This window comes from Bos javanicus, chromosome 9 (assembly GCF_032452875.1).
Source record: "Bos javanicus breed banteng chromosome 9, ARS-OSU_banteng_1.0, whole genome shotgun sequence".
Taxonomy (NCBI): domain Eukaryota; kingdom Metazoa; phylum Chordata; class Mammalia; order Artiodactyla; family Bovidae; genus Bos; species Bos javanicus.
In genome coordinates this window covers 94,241,847-94,255,675 of record NC_083876.1, presented here as the reverse complement: position 1 = coordinate 94,255,675, position 13,829 = coordinate 94,241,847, and the positions used below count along the sequence as shown (strand labels likewise).

General features: G+C 47.1%; 1 protein-coding gene across 4 annotated transcripts in view; it reads right to left on the bottom strand.

The window, feature by feature from the left end:
* ZDHHC14 (zinc finger DHHC-type palmitoyltransferase 14) overlaps positions 1–13,829 on the bottom strand; it is a 292,047-nt gene that overhangs the window by 69,190 nt on the left and 209,028 nt on the right. For all 4 annotated transcript variants that reach the window (XM_061428413.1, XM_061428415.1, XM_061428414.1 and 1 more), the window contains exon 3: positions 9,436–9,594. In XM_061428413.1, coding sequence (XP_061284397.1) covers positions 9,436–9,594 — 159 coding nt within the window. The remainder of the gene's footprint in view (positions 1–9,435; positions 9,595–13,829) is intronic.

Below are 13,829 nucleotides of genomic sequence, written 5' to 3'. Positions count from 1 at the left end.
ATGCTTTCTCAATTTTAATTTTTTTGGAAGAAACTCTTGGTGGCAGAATACAGTGGATCCTATTGTAGGAAAGGCATGTCAAGAACGAGATGGCCAGAGAAGGGACCAGCTTGTCTGGATGCAACGAAAGAGCGTCTCCAGCTACAGTAGGAAGACTCCATGGAGGATGAGGGGAGCCAAGAGAAGAACTGGGGGGATGGCTGGGAAGAGGTTACGGAGGAGCCAACAGAAGAGCTACTGGCTCCCACGAGATGGGAACCAACAGGGAAATACAGGAAATGTGAACTGGTCAGAAGAGACAGGAAAACCCCAACATACTGACAACCAGGAACAGTCTTAATCTGACATAAGAGGAGATGAAAAGTCTTCCAGGAAAGAATGTCATCTTATGGGCAAGTGAGTTAGGAAGGTTACTTGGAATTCTGCCATCTGTTACTTGAGCTATAACAATGAATCACTGATAATAAATGACTTAATTAAAGCTCCTCACTTTCTGAGAAGGACTTGAGTTGCTCATAAGAAAACCAGGAATAAGTTAATACCCAAAATACACACCCCAAAGTTTCATTTACATTGTTCAGAGCTGGCTACATCTGGCTCTGCATTTCCGTCTACCAACGAATAAGACCTTTTATGAACAAATGGCAGTCTTCCCCACAGCCATGAAATGAATTCCGGTTTCGCTACACTCTTACCCAGTGTGAGTTACATGACAATGATGGTAATGTGCCTTGAAGTTATCTGTCACCTTGCAAGTTTCATTAAGCCCTTAGTACACTGCAATAGATTATCCGTGAAAAGAAAAACCTCCTAGCTTGTTTTCAGCTAAAAGATCTCTCATCAAGTTACTCTCACATCAAGTTTACTCATTTCAAGTTAAGAGTTGGAGACACGATTAGTGGCAAATGAAGCTCTCCAGAGAGGTCAGTGGATGGGAGAGGGTGAAAACATGATTAATGACTTGAATCCAAAAGTACTAATTAAGGTGGACGAACTTAGAGCCTGTTATACAGAGTGAAGTAAGTCAGAAAGAAAAATAAATATCATTAATGCATATATATGGAATCTAGAAAAATGGTACTGATGAATCTATTTGCAGGGCAGGAATAGAGATGCAGACGCAGAGAACGGACTTGTGGGGGAAGAAGAGGGTAGGCCGAATTGAGAAAGTAGCATTAACATATAAACACTATCATGTGTAAAATAGACAGCTAGTGGGAAGCTGCTATATAACATAGGGAGCCCAGCCTCACACTCTGTGAATGACACAGAGGGGTGGGATGGAGGAGGGAAGTGGGCTCAAAAGGGAGGGGATATGTATATACATATACAATTATGATTGATTCACACTGTTGTACAGCAGAAATCAACACAACATTGTAAAACAATTATCCCCCAATTTTTTAAAGAAAGCACTAATTAGGTTGCTTGATATACTTTTTAGTTACAGGACCTGTTGCTTAAACCAAAAAGGATAAAACTCTAGACCCTAGGAAAAAAGATACTGAAATAAAGGTTAACACAAAGGGACAGGAAACCCTCAGGAACAGAACATAACCCATGTGCCACTAAAGAAAGCTTAGGGGCAGCCCCCACGTGAACTGTAAAGATTACACAGTTTCCAATAATCAGGCAGGAGGAGGAGATGAGATGGTTGGATGGCATCATCGACTCAATGGACATGCGTCTGAGCAAACTCCAGGAGATGGTGAAGGACAGGGAAGCCTGGTGTGCTGCAGTTCATGGGATTGCAAAGAGTCAGACACGACTGACTGACTAAACAACTTTTTCCAAAATGGTATTGGTAATCAAATTGGACATGTTTTATCTTGTCTCCTGCCTCAAACTGCATTTAATTTATACCTAAGTTTGTGGAAAGAATGTCTCATTTGAATCTGTTTTTTCCACTTCATTGCTTTCCCTCTTTCAATCATACCAGAAGTCTATCTTTTGGCTGTTTATTTGCCAAAGAAGTAGATCTGGTACCGTTTTTATTTTTCTGTTCTCTAGGTCATTAATGGTTTCCTTCCTGTTTTTCTAAAGTTTGTTTTGATGGCCGCTTTGTTCCTTTACTGGCTTCTAAATCCAGTTTTGTTTTTGTTTTTTGTACTAGACTTTTCTAAACTTTTCATTTCATTGGCTATCCAACATCCAAGTAAACTTCCTGTTTGTAGAGAATCCCAGAATAGATGGGAGGTGGGCCCCACCCCTGGTGGGGTGGAGCAGCTACCTCCTCCCCTCACTGGCCACCTGAGTGTGGAAATGAAACAGGTGATCACCCGGGTGTGGAAATGAATCAGGTCCAGGCGCTCCCTCCCACCCCGATCTCTGCCTCCAGAGCCCACGCTCGCTGCAGACAAGTGTCGCGGCTCCAAGTAGATGGCAGCAGCAGAGTCAGACTCAGTGGTGGCTCCGCAGACATCCTGCTTGTAGTGCCTGCGCTTCCTGGGACATCCTACCTCAGGTGTGACTCGCTGCGCTCAGCCACCCAGCCTCCCCAGCTCCTCCGGGCTGCCACGCCTGGTTCTGCAGCCTCCAACTTCAACAAGCTACCTGATAGCTTTCCAAACCATTCCTTCTCATGGAGTTCTATTTTGCATTGTTCTTATTGTCGCTTTCCAACTATTCCACCATTGCCATTTTGGAATCTCTGTCACCCACGAGCTAACGAAAAGGTCCTTAAAAAAAAAACAAAAACACTGCAATTCGGGACTTCCCTGGCGGTCCAGTGGTTCGGAACCTGCCTTGCAATGCAGGGAATGTGGGTTCAATTCCTGGCTGGGGAACTAAGATCCCACGTGTTGTGGGGGCAACCGATCCCATGTGCCTAAACTACAGAACCCGCAACAAAACTACAACAAAAGATCCCACTTGCCACGACCAAGACTCAATGCAGTCAGATAAACAGATAAAAATCACTCCTGAAAAAGCCATTGCAATTGGTCAGGTTTGTGTACTCATATCTTTTGTGGTTGGTTTCTACTGTTGTGTCATTAGACGACACACTGGGAAGTACCTAGTCGCTTTCAGGAGGTTAGGAACCTCTGTGCAGCTACTCTAATTAATTTTGCTAACGTTCCACAATCAGTTAAAAAACAGCAGCATACTTTGCCAAAACAGTTCAACATGTATTTATTAACTGTATATTGATACCTTTTATTTTTTTATTTTGCTTACCTGAGCCAACAAAATCAGAGGTATTGTTTCTCACTAGCATGATGTTTATACCAAACTTTCCTTGCATTTTCTAACAATGTTTACCTTAGGTATGTTGATGCAATATTTTTTGACATATATACGCTGATGACTGAATTTTTAAAGAAACTCTTCACGAGTGTAAAATTACTCCTTTTGATCTATGTAATATGATAAACACAATACCTTCTGTGCTGAATTCTCTTTGTTCTTAATAGTGAGTCTTGGGGACTGTATTTTATTTTGAAGCCTCTGGATACTAGTACAGCGCCTGATGCATAGAAGCTCATTACATGTCAGTAAACAGCGAGGATACTGGAAGCCAGGAAGGGCACCATAAATCCCTGGGTTCTTTTGGTCCCTAAGAAGATAAAAATGCTAGCTTGCTGCATTCTCTTCAAATGATCTGCTTTCCTACGGAAAAAGAATACCCTCTCAGCATACCCAAATAGTTAAAAAGAAGTTCCAGAGTGCTGCCCTACACCAGAAGGTAGCTAGGATTCTAGATCTCAAATATACCAGACCTCTAACATTGAGTACAGCTGTGAAGCAGTGACTGGGCTCAGCAGAGTGTGCAGAGCAGACAAGACATCTGCAGTTCCGGCTCAGAGACCTCATCACAGAGGAAGCATCTGGACGGACGGGAGGGGACACTGCAGGGCAGAAGGGAGAGCAGAGTAAAGAGCCCACGGGAGAAAGAGCGAGCATTTAAAGACGGCCATTAAGGCGCTTCCCTGGCGGTCCACTGGTTAAGACTGCCTTCCAATGTAGGGGGTGCGGGTTCCATGTTTGGCCTGGAAGATGGGATTCTATCTGCCTCTTGGTCAAAAGGCAAAAGCAAAAAAAAAAAAAAACCAAACAGAAGAAATATTGTAACAAACTCAATAAAGACTTTAAAAATGGTCCACACCAAAAAAACACCTTAAAAAAAAAAAAGCGAGAACAATTAAACCCTTCCAAAACAAAAATTGCTGGACAGGAGCCCCAGCAGAGGATGTCTGGAGGCTCTCTGTGCTATCCACACCAGAAGGGACAGGAGGGGACGGGAGAAAAAGGGGCCAGGGCATTTGGTGTGCGAGGGAAGAGGCCTGCAGGGCTGACGACGCGAGGGCTTCCCGCACCACCTCCTCTGGCCTCATGGCACCTCCAGATGTGGCGTCTTGGAGAAAGATGGGCTCCCATCTGTCCAGAGGAGGCGAAAGTTGGGGATCCAGGTTCTGCTGCTTTCATGCTGAGCTGGTCAAAATCAGACAGGCTCTAGTAGAGGCTTGCAAACGCTTGCAATGCTCCTTCCCGGTGTTTGGCAAACTTAATTTAGTTCTGCTGCTGCTGCTGCTAAGTCACTTCAGTCGTGTCCGACTCTGTGCGACCCCATAGATGGCAGCCCACCAGGCTCCCCCATCCCTGGGATTCTCCAGGCAAGAACACTGGAGTGGGTTGCCATTTCCTCCTCCAATGCATGAAAGTGAAAAGTGAAAGTGAAGTCGCTCAGTCATGTCCGACTCTTAGCGACCCCATGGACTGAAGCCTACCAGGTTCCTCCGTCCATGGAATTTCCAGGCAAGAGTACTGGAGTGGGTTGCCATTGCCTTCTCTGAATTTAGTTCACAGTGTATGAATAAATTACTTTCAAGTAAGTCCTTTTTTTTATTACAGGTTTAGGTTGTGTTAAGAAAAAAATACCCAATTCCAGGGGAAGCTGCTGGCTACTCCGACACTGGCCCAGAGTCCACCAAAGGGCAGACTTCCCTGAAAGGGTCCACCCTGGCCGACAGGGGGGTGGCAGGGAGGTGGAGGGGGCTCACTTGGGGCTGGAACGTACAGAGTGAGTCTGAGAAGACCTCCCCAGGGCAGTTTTTGCTTTCCAACTCCTTCTGTTATTCTTTAAATGACCTGAGGGCTCCTAGGGGTCTGAGCAAACAGAGATGACCCCTTAGCCCCAGCTGTCAGTTGAATAAAAATGTTTTATAACATCAAAAATTGCCTGGATGAACAAACAACCCCAAACACTCTGTTTCAAATGTGCAGAAGCAATTTGATGGCAACACAAAGAGACAATGGGAGAGAAACAGAGATAAAAGGAGACAAAGTCAGAGAGAGAGAGAGAATGTATTTATTCCTGCAGTTGCGGCTCATGGAAAGCCTCCCAGATCACAGGAAGACAAGGGGGCTCCCATCGCTCTGTGATGACAGTCTCATTCTACAGCTCCCTGGGAGCACTGTGGCAGGCCTGCCCCCATCACGCACGGTCACAACACTTCACTGGCAGATTCTTTGTGAGTCCTCGGCGTGTACCAGGTGCACAGTGCTGGGCACTGTCTCGCTTCATCCTCAGGATAAACCTACAAGGCAGTACTGGGATCATCCCATCTTACAGATGTAGAAACAGTGAGGGTAACCTGCCCAGGTTCCAATATTATCCAAGGGCAGGACCAGGACCCAGTCCTGGGCATCTGTCCTTAGAGCCGTGTCCCAACCCCCTGGCTCTGCTAACCTGTTCTACGTTAGCAACAGAGTGTGCTCCCCAAAAAGCTTTTCCCTCAGCCCTCGACTTCAGCTACAGAGCCCCTACAACTTTGCTCTCATTACTTACTTAACAAAGAAAAATACGCTTTAGGAAGCTGCATTTTCCTCTCTCCTCTCCCAGTGCAAAGTGACATTGATTTGCATGCCTAGGAAGGACCAACCTGAGCCCATTCATTACCATGGAAGGGAAGCCACATGTTCGAACACTGGCTTTCAGCACATCATTGTACTTTTTTCCCCTGGCTGCAGAAAGTAGAATTCTTTCAATAAAAACTTGCCATCTAAAAATAAAGTAGTGGCAAACTCTGCAATTATACTTCTCCATTGGAGACAACTGCTTTCCACTCTATTTTCCAAAATGGACAAGGTCCAATTTGTTGGTCAGCTAATGGGTCACACCCAAGGCCCAAATGTAGTGTAATGAACTCGAAAGCCAAAATGATGTAGGTCTGAGTTGCTGTGTGGTTGTTCCCCGAGTGCAGCAAGTACATTTACTTTCCATCAGCTGTGTGCTATTCCTCTCACCTGTCCCCCACAGAGCGGGGCCCTGATTACCGTTTGCCCACTTTCAGCCCAAGGACCATCAAATGAAGCTTAGAGGCAGCTACTGGCAATGTGCTCCTTGTCTAGTTCCCTCCTCTGCTGCTGCTGCTGCTAAGTCGCTTCAGTTGTGTCCGACCCTGTGCGACCCCATAGACCGCAGCCCACCAGGCTCCGCCGTCCCTGGAATTCTCCAGGCGAGAACACTGGAGTGGGTTACATTTCCTTCTCCAGTACATGAAAGTGAAAAGTGGAAGTGAAGTCGCTCAGTCGTGTCCGACTCCTGGCGACCCCATGGACTGCAGCCCACCCCTAACCTTCCCCCTTCTGCTCCTTTCCGTTTGCAGCTCTTCATCCTCCCATTACAGGACAGCATCAGGCTTGCTTGTGGAGTTCTGGGTTACCATGGTGACTTGGAGTTACCAAAAAGGTTGCTCAGAGCCTATCAGAAGGGCTCCTGGACACTACAGACTGATGGCTCTTATTGTCTCACTGGGAGTTTCTAGCAACTCAAGTGGTAAAGAATCTGCCTGCAATGCTGGAGACCCGGGTTCGATTCCTGGATTGGGAAGATTCGCTGGAAAAGGAAATGGCAACCCACTCCAGTATTCTTCCCTGAAGAATCCCATGGATTTGTCAGGCTATTGTCCATGGGGTCTCAAGAGTCGGACATGATTTAGCAACTAAACCACCACAGAAGTATACCATTAACTAGATGAGTAATTCTGGTAAGAGGATTTTACATTTAATACATCAGGGTTCTTTGAAGGAAGAAAGGTGAAGTTGCTCAGTCGTGTCCGACTCTTTGCAACCCCGTGGACTGTAGCCTACCAGGCTTCTCCGTCCATGGGATTCTCCAGGCAAGAATACTGGAGTGGGTTACCATTTCCTTCTCCAGGGTTCTTTAAGGGTTATTAAACCTATGGTGGAGGGAATAAACGAGAGAATCTGATGAACTTTCAGAAAGTGTTTTACGATATAACCGAAGAGAATTTTAAAACACTATGAGACAGAAAGGAACGTTTTATCATGATTAGGAATCCACCCTACAGATGGAATATAAATGAACAAATAGAAACAGTCAGCTATCTAGCAATGGGTAAATACATTTATAAATGATTAAAAAAAAAAAGAGGTGTCCCGTAAACTCTTCAGGTCTGCAGGTAACCACTCCCTCCCTGTAAATGCCAACTGGAACAAGTCATTAGACCTCCAGGAGAAGATACGCAAAATAACAGAAGATTTTTAGGTGAAAGAATGTAAGTTACATATTATCCCATCATATAATATTCCATCATGTAATCCCAAAATTACAACCCAAGAAAGGATCCTGTGAATCCCTATGGATTGTTTTCCTGAAGATATTTAAGCCACTGGGCCACTTTGGCTTGCGTGTCCTCAAGATGGGCATGGGATGGTCACTGGGGTTGGAGTCACTCGGAAGGGTATCAGAAATCACACAAAGGCTGTCTCATGACCTTGTAAACCCTGGTGTGTGTCCTCACATAGAGGACCAGGGACAGGTTTGGTCATCATACCTGCAGAGGGCCACAGTAGACCAAGACATTGGTCAGAGAAAGCCAATCAGAAGTGTCAAGGGAGCAGTAGTAATAACAGAGGAACAGCTAACAACCACAGAGAATTTACCAAAAGCCAGGCACGAGGCTGAGTGCTTTGCACACTTTAACTCTGCTCTCTCAATCATCGTGTGAGGTAGGCACCGCTACTGACCTCATTATAAAGATGAGAAAACCAAGGCATACAGAGTTGAGGTTGCATGCCTAAATCATGAACCTAGTATTTGTACCCAGGTCATCGGGTGCCAGATTTCAGGCTTTTAACTGGTTCTTACTACACAAGAAAGACAACAAAATTCCATGATGTTTTGCTGGGGAGGCAAAGGCTAACAGTAATTTTTCCAAGTGAGTAAAACAAAGAAAAGGTCTGAGAGGGAAAACATGGACTCCCTACCAAATTGTAGATTAACATTAAAGTTACAGTAAAAGTCAGGCCAATAAACAAAAAAGCTTTGCACAGCAGGAAACACATGATATAATTTTTTTTTTCTGAAGAAGAATCAAGACCACAAATTCTAATAGGCTCGGAAAATGTTAGCAGTTGGCTATGTGTTACTAAGGGGAACAAGGTGTGTTCTGAGGTGTTCTGTCTTTTCAGGTGTGAGGTTAACAGGCTTTCCATGCTTGTTTTCCCAGGGAAGTCCCTGGTTATTTCTGTTAGAGGCAGACTATGGGACTGAACAAATGTGGGTCTTCCCCCACGTGGCAAAGCTGTGGTCCCTTTCTCATTACCCTTCCTGTCACTTGGGGCTTCCACCGTCTCCTTGCCGACCTCATGTCTGACACGCTCCATCCTGGGGCAGAGTAATGGTCTGCAAGTGTGGGTAACATCTCTCGGTGTGATGGGATGAGCTTGCCAAGCAATCCCCAGGGGCTGGGACCCACAGAGAGGCAGAAACACTGTGCTGCGGTGCTGGCGACCGAGCAGCAGGGCTAAGCCTTACAGCCGAGGCCCTCTGTGCTCCACCGTGTTTCCTCTGCCCGTTTCCTAGCCTGTCCTGGAGGCAAGCTGACAGCGAGGGCAGGTCTTGGTGGTCTCTGGGGCCACCTAACAACATAACTGTGGGCCCAGCAGTCTCTGAGCCTTTGCCCCTTTTCTTCTCCTTGGGCTTCCATGGCCTCCAGCTCCCCAAGCAGAATGCCTTCTGAAGAGCTGGGAGAATCTGGCTACACATGTGGCCAGCTCCTCTGGCAATGGAGGGTCTACAGGTGTCATGGTTTTATTTCAAGTGTCTGCTGATCTGGAACCTCCAGGGAACAAGAACCCCCACTCTGGCATGTGTGGTCCCTGGGAGGAGAAGACCTGGGGCATTGTGCTGCCCTAGGGATGTGCTGCAGGATGTAAGAAGGAAAAAGAGATCTGGCGATGCTAGGCTTGGTGAACGGGATCAGCGGCAGACCGTTGACCAGATCAGAGGCAACAGAACTGAAATAACTATTACCCAGTTGCTTAGTTTTGAAGGATTAAAGAGACACACATGCTGGCTCTCTTTAAGCACAAGGTCTCTGGTCAAATGAAATCAGGCTACTCCATCAGCTGCAGACATTTTAGCACAGCCTTAAAGTTGGAACAGAGGCAATTCTGGCTTTGACTCACCTACGCAGTTATCGCAAAGGCTACAGTGAGAGGCACGAGGGGGCCGGAAAATCTTGCAGGTGAAACAATATTTAAGTTTCACAGTCTGGCCATTGATGATGACTTCTTTGGTTCTGGGAGGTGGGCGGTACCCCCCTGAACTGGTGCCATTTGCGATATCTGTGGAGAAAAGAAAAAAAAGAGCACAGGCGCTTAACACAGCACGTGAACTCTGAAGGATCCTGCCCCCAGGCGGCCTGGAGTCTGCATTTCCAAGTGCAAGGCCCACAGGCACCTGACCCCTGACACAGAAATGCGGGAAGACACAGAGCGCCGGCCGTCCCAGAGCCTTTACGCTCCTTTTGAGCCTGGGACCGCATTTAGGAAACCAGGCACGTGGGAGAGACCACGTGACTGAGCTCTGGCCAATGGGGTGCTGCACATGTGGCCCCCGCCCAGCCAATGGGCGCCTCCCCTGAGCCACACCCACTCTTCCCCCACCCATCCCAGGTCACCTTGGAGATACAACCTGGGGGCCCTGAATGACTATGCCCCTGTGACTGCCTCACTGGATCATACTGTTACTTGTGCACCAAAATCCTTCCCCAGTTAGCGTTGTCCTAATTAACGTTGTTGCTCAGTCCCTTCCCTGGAGAAGGAAATGGCAACCCACTCCAGTATTCTTGCTTGGAGAATTCCATGGACAGAGGTGCCTGGTGGTCTACAATGCATGGGGTCGCAAAGAGTTGGACATGACTGAGTGACTAACACACTTTCAGTCCCTAAGTCTCCAACTCTTTGAGACCCCCATGGACTATAGCCCACCAGGCTCCTCTGTCCATGGGATTCTCTAGGGAAGAATACTGGAGTGAGTTGCCATGTCCTCCTCCCCGGGATCTTCCTGACCTAGGGACTGAACTTGCATCTCATACATCTCCTGCACTGGCTGCTGCTGCTGCTGCTAAGTCGCTTCAGTCGTGTCCGACTCTGTGCGACCCCATAGACAGCAGCCCACCAGGCTTCCCCATCCCTGGGATTCTCCAGGCAAGGACACTGGAGTGGGTTGCCATTTCCTTCTCCAGTGCATGAAAGTGAAAAGTGAAAGTGAAGTCGCTCAGTTGTGTCCGACTCTTTGTGACCCCATGGATTGTAGCCTACCAGGCTCCTCCATCCATGGGATATTCCAGGCAAGAGTACTGGAGTGGGTTGCCATTTCCTTCTCCAGTGCATGAAAGTGAAAAGTGAAAGTGAAGTCGCTCAGTTGTGTCCGACTCTTTGTGACCCCATGGATTGTAGCCTACCAGGCTCCTCCATCCATGGGATATTCCAGGCAAGAGTACTGGAGTGGGTTGCCATTTCCTTCTCCACCTGCATTGGCAGGCAGGTTCTTTACTACTTAGCGCCACCTGGAAAGCCCCAACTAAATCGTTCAATGTACATTTAAAAAAAAATAATTTCTGTAGTTTATTGGCTGACCAGCATCTTTAATTTTTTTAGAACCAGTTTTCAAAATGTTGAAGAAAATACTGTTTTTTAAAGTTTCTTTTAATCTTGTAAACTTATAATCTTATAACCTCCCTGAGTTCACATGAGACTCACCCAGGAAGCTTCTCAAACTCCCCTAGCACAGAGACCTGCCCCAGATCCAATAAACCAGAATCGCCCCTGGTGACTGTAATGTGCTGTAGGGCTGAGAGGCCCTGCTCCACAGGAAGATAAAACACTCTTTTCATCTAGACCCCTCACAGCCGTAAAGAATTGAGGGCAGCTAGCAGTGGAAACAGGAGGCCACGGGTCAATGGAGAAGAGTGAGAATATCCGTGAGGGCTTCAGCTGAGACTCCGCAGCTGATAAACAGGTGGAGCAGAGCCTGGTGGGTGGAGGGAATCTTGGGAAACTTCATGGTGTTCTTCAAAAACAGAGATGGAAACACTAAAGGTAGCTGTTCATTTAACTCAGAAACTGTCAGACAGTGACAGCTGCAATATACTTTTGGTAAATTTCCAAAGTGATAGGAAAGAGTCCCACGATCCACTCAGCTCTCCCCTACCCCTCACTCCACAAACTCAACCTGGGCAGGAATTGAATGGAGAGCTTTCAAAGCTACTGATGCTACTGACCCACCCTTATATATATGTATATATATATACACACACACATATATATGTATATTCTGATGTCCTTGGAGGGGTGCAGCCTGTCATCAGAGGTTTCAAGAGCTCCTCATGTATGGAAATTTTCAGCCAAAGCTGAGAACCACCATTGCAGGGCCTGGTCACTGCGGTCCATGCAGAATTCACACTGACTGAGAGTTTGTCAGAGATGTGAGCTCTCTCTCAGTCCCGCCCATAGCTATCGAGGTCACTGTGCCCCCTGCCCACCGGGGGGAGGGTGTCACACATCTGGAAGTTTGAGAACCTAGCTCCTGGATGCCTGAAAACACTGCCCATCCACACATCACGTGCGCCTCTTAACCTCATGTGCCTCTGTTTTGTACCCCTATACACTCATGTACATGGTAGAGAGCTAAACTTACAGGACACAGAAACCTAGAAAAACTTTGTGGGCGGGAGGGGGCCGCTTCACACAGCACAGTCAGCCCCCCGAGCATTTTCACACGGAGAACCTGGTGACGGGAACAGCCAATGGTCTCTGCAGAGCGGCACCCTCGGTGCCTCCAGCTGCTCTCACTCACAGAATTCACAAGTCATGATTTCAGGAGGTGCCCATTTACCGCAATCTTTTTTTTATCCCCCCTCCTAACTATCCAAGACCTTATCGTGCTCTTTGCATCTTCAGTTTAGTTCAGTTGCTCAGTCATGTCCAATTCTTTGAGACCCCACGAACTGCAGCACGCCAGGCCTCCCTGTCCATCACCAACTCCCAGAGTTACCCAAACTCATGTCCATTGAGTTGGTGATGCCATCCAACCATCTCATCCTCTGTCGTCCCCTTCTCCTCCCGCCTTCAATCTTTCCCAGCATCAGGGTCTTTTCCAATGAGTCACTGCTTTGCATCAGGTGGCCAAAGTATTGGAGCTTCAGCATCAATACTTCCAATGAATACTCAGGACTGATTTCCTTTAGGACTGCCTGGCTTGATCTCCTTGATCTCTTTGAATCTTAGACAATTCTTAAAAAAATTTTTTTTTTTTAATTCGTATAGTGAATGGGTAAATGGCACGGAGCAGGGACAGGGAGAGAGCGAGGAACAGCCCTTCTACTTTACCTCTCCACTGAGAACAGTCATTCTACTTGGAATAATGAAACAGTGGGACTGTTATTATAAACCAAGGACTCTGGGTGGCCTTGCCAGGCAGGACACCCTCTCTTGGCATATCCGCCACCTGCCTGGCACCCCAGATGGCTGCCCCATGAAACGACAGAGTTCAGCAGGCACCAGAGAAGCACCAGCTTCCAAAGCATGTATACTGGGAAGAGGGTGGCATCCCAACTGATTCTGTGATGAGAAAACAAAGAGGCAACGTGGCTGTGTATTTCCTGGAGCATCAGGGTAAAAATAACTGGCTTTGAACACATCGAAGATAAGGTCAGAGCTCTTCCAGTGCCAACGGAATGCCACTGAGGTCTAAATTAATTATGACTTTGCCTCACTAGCCTTGTGTCAGCTGTGAAATCTACTGTATCGCTTTAGCTCTTACAAACATGAAAACTAGGAAAACCAGAGAGTCAGATAGAGGTTTAAAAGTAACAATAACCCAGTCAATAACACTTGTGTTACTTTACCCAGAAAAGTTTAAAAACTGCTTTGCCAAGAAAAATATTTTAAGAAGCAGGGATGACAAACTTATTCACACTACAATGACTCCTAAAAAAACCCAGTTTTAAGTAGCGAGTGTGCTAAATCTCTTCAGTTGTGTCTGAATCTTTGCTAGCCCATGGAGTGCAGCCCTCCAGGCTCCTCTGTCCATGGGATTCTCCAGGAAAGAACACTGAAGTGGGTTGCCATTCCCTTCTCCAGGGGGTTTTCCCTACCCAGGGATGGAACCTGCATTTCACAAGTCTGCTGCACTGGCAGGTGGGTTCTTTACCACTGGCGCCACCTGGGAAGCTGAATGGTTTACCTTTATAAATGATTCCCTATTTAATATATGCAAAATACCGCACCAGAGGCAATGGAGGACCCATAAACAACAGAGATGTTGCGTGAGCAGCAGTGAGCGAGGGGTCCTGCTGGACTGTTTGATGAGCCGTGAGTCCCCAGCCACCCTTGATCTGCTGTCCTCCCAGCCTTCAGAGCCTACTTCCTAAGTGCACATCTGGCTATGGAGACCCCACAGCCTCTGGTGAGGCACCAAGGTCGTCTGTGCGGGCTGGTCCTTCTCTTCCTGCCGCACAATCTCACCCGAGTCGGGGGCTGTGGCTCCTTGGGCTCCAGAACAGGCAGGCCCCGCT